Source organism: Carassius gibelio, chromosome B24, assembly GCF_023724105.1.
Source record: "Carassius gibelio isolate Cgi1373 ecotype wild population from Czech Republic chromosome B24, carGib1.2-hapl.c, whole genome shotgun sequence".
In the NCBI taxonomy this organism is placed as follows: Eukaryota; Metazoa; Chordata; class Actinopteri; order Cypriniformes; family Cyprinidae; genus Carassius; species Carassius gibelio.
Genome location: NC_068419.1, coordinates 1,330,804 through 1,342,027, shown reverse-complemented (window position 1 = coordinate 1,342,027; position 11,224 = coordinate 1,330,804). Strand labels below are relative to the sequence as shown.

The following is an 11,224-nucleotide window of genomic DNA, read 5'->3' as shown; positions in this document are numbered from 1 at the left end:
CTCAAGTCCAGACAGACAAGTCCCAAGTCAAGACAAGTAACAAGTCAAGACAAGTCTCAAGACAAGTCTCAAGTCAAGACAAGTCTCAAGTCCAGACAGACAAGTCCCAAGTCAAGACAAGTCCCAAGTCAAGACAAGTCTCAAGTCAAGACAGACAAGTCCCAAGTCAAGACTAACATGTTTTACTTTTTTTACCAATTTTACTTTTTTGGATCAGCAGCTATGCTAATGATGTCTGTATTTTGTTTCTATGTTTCGCCACGGGATTCACATCCCGTGGTAACTAGGATTTACACAAGCTCCAGTCTGGATCCAGAACACCTGAGAAGAGATGATGCTGACCCTCAGAGGACCTCAAAGGATGCTAACCCTGAATCAACAAACAGAACTAACAATTATTGCTAAATGTGTGACTGAATCATATAATAACTATTAATTAATAATATTGATAGTTCATCGTCTAGCTGACTACGTCTTGTATTATTATTATTTTTATTTTTTCTAAAATCCTGTCAAATGTGCACAAACTACTAGCTACTACTAAATATTGTAGAAACATAATTTTCTGTAAAGTTGCTTTGTAACGATTTGTTTTGTAAAAAGAGCTATACAAATAAACTTGAATTGAATTGAATTGAAATGTAACAAGTCAAGACAAGTCTCAAGTCAAGACAGACAAGTAACAAGTCAAGACAAGTCCCAAGTCAAGACAAGTCTCAAGTCAAGACAGACAAGTCCAAAGTCAAGACAAGTCCCAAGTCGAGACAAGTAACAAGTCAAGACAAGTCTCAAGTAAAATCAGACAAGTCCCAAGTCAAGACAGACATGTAACAAGTCAAGACAAGTCCCAAGTCAAGACAAGTCCTAAGTCAAGACAAGTCTCAAGTCAAGACAAGTCTCAAGTCAAGACGAATATGTGTCAAGTCAAGACAAGTAACAAGTCAAGACAAGTCTCAAGTAAAGACAGACAAGTCCCAAGTCAAGACGGAAACGTAACAAGTCAAGACAAGTCTGAAGTCAAGACAAGTCTCAAGTCAAGACGAGCATGTAACAAGTCAAATCTCAAGTCAAGACAGACAAGTCTCAAGTCAAGACAAGTCTCAAGTCAAGACGAACATGTGACAAGTCAAGACAAGTCTCAAGTCAAGACAAGTAACAAGTCAAGACAAGTCTCAAGTCAAGACAAGTCTCAAGTCCAGACAGACAAGTCCCAAGTCAAGACAGAGAAGTCCCAAGTCAAGACGAACATGTAACAAGTCAAGTCTCAAGTCAAGACAGACAAGTAACAATTCAAGACAAGTCTCAAGTCAAGACAGACAAGTCCCAAGTCAAGACAAGTAACAAGTCAAGACAAGTTTCAAGTAAAGACAGACAAGTCCCAAGTCAAGACGGAAACGAGACAAGTCTCAAGTCAAGACAGACAAGTAACAAGTCAAGACAAGTCTCAAGTCAAGACAGACAAGTCCCAAGTCAAGACAAATCTCAAGTCAAGACAAACATGCCCTAAGTCAAGACAGACAAGTCTCAAGTCAAGTCCTTCGTCAAGACCAAGCATCAACCTCCCGCTCTCTCATGATGCCAACACGGAAGTGACTTAAACTGTAATTCGTCAACTGGCCACTAGAGGATGGCTGCAAAAGGTAGTCAATCCCATAGACTCCACATGTTAAAATGCCCAACTTTACTGAAGAAAAAAACATGTTTACAGCCTGTTTTTTATTTTATTTTGCCCTTCGTGACAACTGTGCAGGGGGTGAATTTTTTTATAACCTATCTGTTTTAATTATATTAAGCCTTAAAGTTCTGCATAATTAAGGGCGTGAACACTTGAGTTACAGGTGGATTGCCACCGCTGTCATCGCCGTCGAGCTAGGTGGGCATGGTTTATCAAAAAGCTTGCATCTTTTTGGCCCATTTTCGATTATCCAGGAGTGACATGCTTCCAAGATGGTGACGGCCAAAATTGCTCTTTGAAAATCTATGGGTGACGTCACAGACACTGCATCCATGTTTTTATACAGTCTACGGTCAAGAAAGACAAGTCAAAGTGAAATCCATTGTCAAGATGTGCAAGTCCAAATCGAGTTGCACGTCCTTCAAGCTTCAAGTCTTAAACAAGTCATTAGCACTATTTGCCCAAATAAGTGTTTCTGTATTACTTACTACAGTAAATTTTAAGTCATTAGTAAGTCTATGGTAAGTGTATTTGTAAAGATATAATAATTATTGGTGTTTCATTGAGGAATTGTTTATAAACAAATATAGGCCTAAGTATATTAATAATATAAATATTTTTTACTTAAGTCCACTATTTCATTTGTTAATGATTCAGTAATTTTAATTAATCATTTGAGTCAAATATTTAATAACTTGCTTATGCTAAGCTAAAACAGAAGCTCATTTATCACCACCTGCTGACATAGGAATAGACATAACAGAAATAGACATAACTTTATTGACATGATTGTTGGCTATTATTTATAATGTTTTAAATCTGTATATTATTCTTACAAAAATGCATCGATTCTCTACAGGAGGTCTTTTTTCACCCCCAGGAGTTGTGTGAGGCATGTTTTATTATAGATGGATGCATTTTATTTGAGTACTTTTACACCTGTCTACTGCAATTCTAAAGCTTGGAAGAGCAAGGATCATTCTTATACACCTCCATTTATATTTGTCTGAAAGAAGAAAGAAGTTTAATACACCTAAGATGCCTTGAGAATAGGTAAGGTACATTGTCCCTTATTTTCCATTTCTGAAGTTAAGCAGGTTCCTCATTCCTGGTCCTGTGGAGCCTCATTCCTGAGTTTAGTTTTTACACACTTGACTGCTATTTAAGTAAATACAAAGACCTTTATAAGTTGATCTATTTGATTGGGATCTCTCTCTGGCTCTCAACGAAGGCGGTCACATTTTCTCTCCCTCTCTTCTCCCTTACCTTCTCTGCTTTGCTCCTCTTGTCTCGTATACTCTGAGAGACTCTGTCTGCACTGCTCTCCAACTAAAAATCATGGATTTGATAACTGGTCTCTCAAGGCAATTGACACCATCTTTCGGGTTCGGGGGAACCTGACTGCCCTGCCGGAACGTTCGCAGCTGGCTACACGATGGACACGTGGGAGAGGTGGCGGGTCATGTGTCTGGTGGCTCTTTCCATGGAGAACATTATATCTACTTATTCAGAACCATGATAACAGGTATTCTGCTGATTGGATTCGGCATTGCCCTGGTTTATCGAGGAATTCAGAAAATGGTGACAGCTGTCAAAGGCTTACAAGGCTGCCCGTCATGTTCGAAGCAGTGGGCAGAGCGGTCAGCAGTGAGACTGAGACTATTAACCGCAATATGGATAACAACATGGAGATGAAATGCAACATGAATAAAATGATGGAGAAGCTCACGCCTTTGGAAAAAGCAATTGGATCGATCGGAGACAAGAAATGGACAAAGAGAGCTGTGGAATTGAAATGCGGCTACTCGCCCCAAGACCAAACAATTGCAATCTTATCCTCTTTTGGCTTCCCTCTACCAGCACTGGTCTCGGCCAAGGCCGCTTCTGGAAACAACAACAACCCTGGAAGAGCTCTGGAGTAAGACACTCTCGCCCCCCCAGGTTACATGTAACCAATAACAACCCAGCACTGTAGGTCAGCAAGAGAGGAGACTACTGAACTACTGAACACACACATGTTGGGTTTCCATCTTTTGTGGAGAAATTACATTTATTTAATTCATATTTTATACTGTATACACTTTATTCTTTATCCCCCTACCCAATCTTTACCCTTAACTTAAATGTTAAAAAATACTGGTATAACTATCCTTGTTGGGTCATTTGGGATATAGTTAACAATTAAGTGCATGACAATACAAAGAGCAGCTTGGGACACAAAAAGAAAGAAGAACACAAAACAATGCAAGGGGCATGAGGTGAATAATGAAAATTATTTATTGACTGTGTGATCATTTTAATTTTGAAAGTAATAATCAAAAGTGATTGATGTGATACTACAGTAAACTCACTTGAGAAATAAAGGTTGAGAAAAGCACAAATACACATTGTCAATCAACATGACTCACACACTCTGACTCTCTTTCTTTTTCTCTCTCTCTCACACACACACGTTTGTTTTTGTGAAAAGTGGAGACATCCCATAGGCGTAATGGTTTTTATAATGTACAAACTGTATATGTATATACTTCTATGACCCTACACCAACCCTAGTCCTAACCCTAACCCTCACAGGAAACTTTGTGCATTTTTACTTTCTCAACAACAAAAAAAACTCATTCTGTATGATTTATTAGCATTTTGAAAAATGGGGACATGGGTTATGTCCTCATAAGTCACCCTCTCCTTGTAATACCTGTGTCATACCCATGTCATTATACAGAGTTGTGTCCTGATATGTCACAAAAACAAGAGCACACTCACACACAAACACACACTGATATCACTGTCTATGAGGATTTATTACACACATTTATTTTTACATATTATTTCAGTGACAGAAGTTCAGCTTCAGTATTAATGTAATGAAGAGAAAAAGAGAGTATAATATCTCACTATTACATATTTATCAAGTAGCTCACAGCATTATGAGTAGAATCTCTCATCAACCTTTTCTGATTCATCAGCACAGTTTTACTGATGATCCAGAACCGAGAGCAAACCCAGGATAAAGCGGTTGAGTGAATGTGGTCTGGACTGTGTGGATGAGGTTCATTGTGTCAGAGAGGCTGTAGAAGGACAGAGTTCCTGCACTGTGATCCACAAACACTCCTATTCTACTGCTGATGGGCTTTACAGGGAGATCAGTCTCTATGCTACTGTGCATGAATGAGTATTTGGAGAGAGAGCAGAGCAAACCCCAAGACTGATCATTTCGTCCAAACCAACACTCCTTACTTGATCCCTTCCTGCTGATGGTCTTATATGACACTGATATGCGCACACCATTTTCCCCTCCTCTCCACTCCAGCTCCCAGTAACAGGGTCCACACACACTCTCTCTACACAACACCTGCTGATACACATCAAATCTTTCTGGATGATCAGGATATGGCTGGACTGTGACTCCAGTGTACGTAATCATTCTGTTTCTCTCAGACAGACGGAGGTGTTTATTCACTGTGTTTAGATCCAGAGTGAGCTGATGGGAATCTGATGGAGATAAAACACATCAGAATCAGGAATTATGAATCAGTTGATCTTATCATGTAGCTGAACTCTTCACATTCAGTGTATCGTCAGTGTCTCAGTGCAGATGAACAGATATCCTTTGCAAATCATCATTTACATAATCAATCATGAAACTCTTCTTTAACCTTCTACAGGAAAAACATGTACACACTTAGTGAGTTTTCTGCTTTTTTTCTTACTGACTTACATTGTAAGAAGTCGATCCTGGTCCTGGGAACAATGTTGGTGACTTTGACTGTGGAAATAGAGAAACATTAACAATGTTATTCTCATGAACCTGCATCCATTCCTAAGACATTTTTAATATGATATTCTTCGTGATATACAGTAAGATGATGATGGAATGTTTTCTGAGAGCAGATGAATCTCCAGGACTTTACCTCTGTCTGAGATCTTCTTGAGCTCCTCTTTATAGAAACCCTCCAATTTGTCTCTCAGCTGATGGGCAGATTCTCTCAGAACATCAAAAGAGACGAGAGAACTGAAGGGATCATCATTTACATCTGTAGATTCAGGAGGAGCTGAGAGAGACTGGAAACTCTACAGAAAACACAAATCAAAACTCATCAGCTCCACATGGGGATGCCACTTATACAAGTGATTTAAAGGGAAAGAAAAGTTCTGAAATAGGAACCACTTGAGTGACAGACAGGGTAATAATGTTTAATGTTTCAATTCAATAGACCAATCTACTTCTAGTGTAAACTAAACGAGCCAATGCACATAGGCATGCAATTATTGCATCTAGCTGCTGCTGATCACAGCATCAACATAATAAGGCAGCAGGTGCAATGCATACCAGCTTTTCACTTCGGAGCCAAACGACAACATCGTTCTGCCAAACCGTGTCTATATTGAGAACTATGAGTTCAGGATGCTCTTGGAAGCTTTGTGTGTTGGGGAGACAGCGCTTCAACGGTGGTCGTTCCAGAGTCGAGTCGGTTGCGCACTTCAGTCTGCATACCAGCGGTATCCAGTGGATCTTCCCCCAACCAGATGTCAAGATGTCAGATCTTAAGTTCCTCCGGGCAGGGGTATGGCAACCATTGTGTACACCATCCAACAAGGTGGTCTGCACTCCCGTTGCATGTTGCAACTCGCCAGCCTCCTCCTCCTTATAAGTCAGAAGGTTCTGAGGTCACTTTGTGCTTTTCACATTCTGGGCCTGCTCAACCGTACAGCCAACAAGCTGTCTTGAGTAATACTCCCAGGATAATGGTGACTCCATCCCCAGATAGTCCAGCTGATTTGGAGATGTTTCTGACCCACTCAGGTAGACCTATTTGCTTCTCAGAGATCTCTTACTACCAGATGTTCTACTCCCTGATCGAGGGAACACTCGGCATGGACGCAATGGCACACAGCTGGCCATGGGGCCTATGTAAATATGCGTTTACCCCAGTGAGCCTTTTTGCACAGACGCTGTGCAAAGTCTGGGAGGACGAGGAGCAAGTCTTTCTAACGGCGCCATATTGGCCCACTCGTACCTGGTTCCCTGAACTAGTGCTCCTCGCAACAGCCCCTCCTTGGCCAATTCATCTGAGGAAGGATCTACTGACTCAGAGAGAGGTTAACATTTGGCACCTGCGTCCAGACCTTTGGAAACTCCATGTCTGGTGCCTGAACAGGATGCAAAGGTTTTATGTGACCTACCCCAGGAGGTAGTGAATACCATCAATTTGCAGAGGGCACCATCTACACATTTACATCTTAAAATGGAACCTTTTCATTGAGTGGTTTGCTTCTCGCCGATAAGACACCCAGAGATGCCTGATTGCAGTCATGCGTCCTTTCTGCAGCAAGTGCTGGAACGAAGACTGTCTCCCTCCACACTCATTCGAGCCTTTGCATTCAGTTGAGCTAAAGTGTCTGTCATTGAAAACTGCTCCTGCTTGCACTGGCCTCCATCAAGAGGGAACCTGCATTCATTTTCAGATCGACAATTCATGCCTAGAGTTTGGGCCGGCAAACTGTCAGGTAATCCTGAGACCCTGGCCTGGCTATGTGCCCAAGGTTTCCACTACACCCTTCAAAGAACAAGAGGTGAACCTACAAGCACTTCCCCTGGAGGAGGCAGACCCAGCCCTGGTTTTGCTCTGTTCCGTCCAAGTATTAAGATGCCATGTAGACTGGACACAAAGCTTTAGGACCTCAGGTCAGCTCTTTGTCCATTATGGCAAAAGGGGAATGCCTTTTCTAAGCAGAGGATGGCCCACTGGATTCTGAATGCCATCGCCCTGGCTTATCAGGCACAGGGTGTGCCCTGCCCATTTAGGTTGTGAGTTCACTCAACTAGAGGTGTTGCATCCTCCTGGGCACTGGCTCTTTCAAAAGAAGATGATGAGATAAGAGTCTGATGATTATCTAATAAGACAATCATGAACTGTTTCTCTATGATTCTCTGTCACAGCAGGATCTGCTCAAGTCCACTATGATCCTGTTCTTCTAGATCTGTGTTACCTGCAGGAACTGGATGTGATCCTGTGTGTGTGAAAGCTGCTCCAGCTCAGCGTCTCTCCTCCTCAGATCATTGATCTCCTGCTCCAGTTTCTCCAGTTGTTCTTCAGCTCGACTCACTGCAGTCTTTTCCTGATCTCTGATCAGTCGTATCAGCTCCGAGCGGTTTCTCTCAATGGAGCGGATGAGCTCAGTAAAGATCCTCTCACTGTCCTCCACTGCTGTCTGTGCAGAGCGCTGTTAGGACACACAGTGATTCAGCTTCAGTTAGTCTGAACTGAGACGGAGACAAACTTCTCTTCTTCTCCAGACTCACCTTATGAGACTCCACAGTCTCTCTCAGCTGCTGGAGATCTTTCTCTCTCTTCTGGATTCTCTGCTGGAGCGTATTCTGCATCTCCATCAGCTGTTTCTGCAGGACAAACAGATGGTATTAAATGAAAACTACTGGCACTAAATCATCACGTGAACAGATTAATCCATTAAAAATATAACTGATAACTAATGGCTGTAGATTAAAACTTCAAACAGGGACAACATGAGTACATGAACTCACATGCAGATTAAGTATTAAAAAAGTAGAGACATAGAGCTTCACACTGACAATGTTTCTGCTCCATCATTAAGCTGCAGCTCCACATAGAAAATAATGCTGTAATGGGTTAATATGGGTACCAATATAAAAAGTGTTGGGGAAAGTTACTTGAATAAGTAATGCATTTTATTATTGTGTTATTCATAAAGGCAAAGCAAGGCAAGTTTATTTATATAGCACATTTAATACACAATGGTAATTCAAAGTGCTTAACATAAAAGGAAGTAAAATAATCATAAAACGATAATCACAAATATAATAAAAAAAAATCAAAGCTTTTAAAATGATTTAAAAAACTTATTTAATATGAATTTTAAACAGTTAAAAATAGAAAATGATTATACAAAAAATACAGTGCAGTCAGTTCGGTTGTAGCAAAGTGCTCATTCACTAAATGCACAGCTAAACAGATGAGTTTTGAGTCTTGATTTAAATGTGGCTTATGTTTTAACACATCTGATATCTGATCTCTGGAAGATGATTCCAACTGCGGGCGGCGAAATATCTAAAATCATCAGAGTGTTTATTAATGGTGTGTAAATGTAAATGCATGTATTTATATTTATGTAATGATGTTTGTTTATATTTGTGTGTTGTAACTTTGATGTAAAATGTAAATATTGTAAACTAAGCTGCCTATCTTGGCCAGGACACTCCAGTAAAATATTTTAATCTCAGTGAGTCTTAAAAAAAAAAAAATAGTAATGATATGCAGATGAGGTTACGCAAAGTAAAACAAGGTGTTGTAAGTAATGTTTTTTTCTGGGAGGAGACGAGGTGGAGATGCACGTATGCACAGTCTTCCTCTGACTGGGATTCATATAGGGATGTTTGCGCAAGTTCTGGCATGCTCGTGGTTTTATAAACCTGAAAACTTTTGTGCATACGCAAAATCTAGCTTTTGTGCCTACGTACACTTTTAGGATGAAATCTATGGAGAGTTACTTGTACTTGTAATGTGTTACTCTACTAGTTACTTGAAAAAAGCGGATTAAGTAATGCATAACCCCAGCACTGAATATAAACACACATAAAATGGGCACATGTGAAAAGTGTTCAGCAATATTTGATCAGTGTATAGTTTTAAATACCTGTTTCTCTGTCCTCTGTGCTGCAGCTGATACAGTGTCGTGGTTTTTGTGTTCATCCATCGTACACAGCATACATACAAATTTCTGGTCAGTGCGACAGAAAACCTCAAGAAGCTTCTCATGGTTCTGGCAGATCATCTCCTGCAGTCGCCCAGTGGCATCAGTCACTTTGTGTGGCTTACGTGAATGAAACTCCTCATGACGGTCAAAATGAGTTTGACAGTAAGATTCCAGACACACCAGACAGGACTTGACGGCTTTGAATTTTCCTCCAGTACAGATGTCACAGTGCACATCTATAGCAGCATAACAGTCATCAGACAGTCTGGTCTTGTTCAGTTTCTCCAACAGTTCAGCCAGCATGGTGTTTCTAGCTAAAGCAGGTCTTGGACTGAAGGTCTGTCTGCACTGAGGACAGCTGTAGACTCTCTTTTTATCCTCCTGATCCCAGCAGTCTGTAATACAGCTCTTACAGTAATTGTGTCCACACTGGATGGTCACTGGATCCTTCAGGAGATCCAGACACACTGAACACATGAACTCATCCTGAGAAAATCTGGCTTCTGCCATTTTACTGCGTGAATACAGATACACAACAACTCAACAGTTTGTCTTTCTCTGAATTTAAGTAATTCCTGTTTCCTGGTTCTGTGTTCGAGTGACGTGTGTAAAACAGGTTTTTCTTTGAGTCTATAAAGCAGGTTCTTCATTCCTGCTTCTGTAGAGCCCCATTAATGCTGAATTTAGTTTCATAACACATGACAAATAAATGCAAAACCTTGACTAGTTTATTCAGGAATGTTTAAGTAGAGATCAAAATAAACTCAGTGGAAAATGATGGGGCAGGTGTGGCCTAATGGTTAGAGAGTTGGACTAGTAACCAGAAGGTCACTGGTTTGAGTCTCAGTGCTGGCAGGAGTTGTAGGTGGGGGGGAGTGAATGAACAGCACTCTCTTCCACCCTCAATACCCATGACTGAATTGCCCTTGAGCAAGGCACTGAAGCCCCAGTTGTGTGTTCACTGCTCTGGGTGTGTTCACTTCTCCCTGCTTTGTGTGTGCACTTAGATGGGTTAAATGCAGAGCATCAATTCTAGGTATGGGTCACCATACTTGGCAAATGTCACTACTTTCTTCAAATGGACTCGTCTGGACGTGGAATGGGGAATCCTGATAATAACAAGCAGTTTAAGGTCGATGTCAATGCCATTCCATTTGGCCTTTCCATGAGTTACTTTGCATTACGACCTGCACCCTCTGCTAGGCCATTAGACTAAGGATAATTTGGAATAGACCTGCTGTTTAGCTGTTCAATGTGTCCTAACTACACATGCCACAACAAGATTCCGGCAAATTGTCCACAACAACAAAATTAAACACATATCACAGCCAATGAGTGGGTGGGTTCTCTCTGGAAGCACTCTTTACAGACAATAAAATGGATATATAAAGTTAGAACATGGAAAAGATACCTTAATTGAAAGTGACATGAAATACAGCAAAGTATGGTGACCCATACTCAGAGTTCATGCTCTGCATTTAACCCATCCAAAGTGCACACACACACACACTGTGAACACACAGCAGTGGGCCGCCATTAATGCTGTGGTACCCAGGGAGCAGTTGGGGTTTCAGTGCCTTGCTCAAGGGCACCTCAGTCGTGGTATTACCAGCCCGAGATTCCAACCCACAACCTTAGGGTTAGAAGTCAGTTTGGGGAGGTTAGCAGTTCTCCTCTGGTCAGATGAACCAGCAGGTTGTTCCATGCTTCAGCAAAGTCAGAGGGCTCATCTGGTCAGAGGACTCATCTGGTTCCTGTGGTCTTGTCCCGATGGCTGATTTGTATCATTGAAGCAACATTTATTGGAGTCTGAAA

At 41.1% G+C, this 11,224-nt stretch overlaps 1 protein-coding gene across 1 annotated transcript; it reads right to left on the bottom strand.

Annotated features, from left to right (window-relative positions):
- Nucleotides 1-4,005: 4,005 nt before the first annotated feature.
- LOC128012980 (tripartite motif-containing protein 16-like) lies at nucleotides 4,006-9,939 on the bottom strand. The gene is made up of 6 exons (XM_052595638.1): nucleotides 9,350-9,939; nucleotides 7,980-8,075; nucleotides 7,667-7,900; nucleotides 5,587-5,746; nucleotides 5,394-5,441; nucleotides 4,006-5,167 (listed from the first exon to the last, which is right to left on the bottom strand). The coding sequence occupies exons 1-6, from the start codon at nucleotides 9,917-9,919 to the stop codon at nucleotides 4,638-4,640; spliced, it is 1,638 nt and encodes a 545-aa protein (XP_052451598.1). The 5' UTR covers nucleotides 9,920-9,939; the 3' UTR covers nucleotides 4,006-4,637.
- Between the last annotated feature and the right edge of the window lie 1,285 nt (nucleotides 9,940-11,224).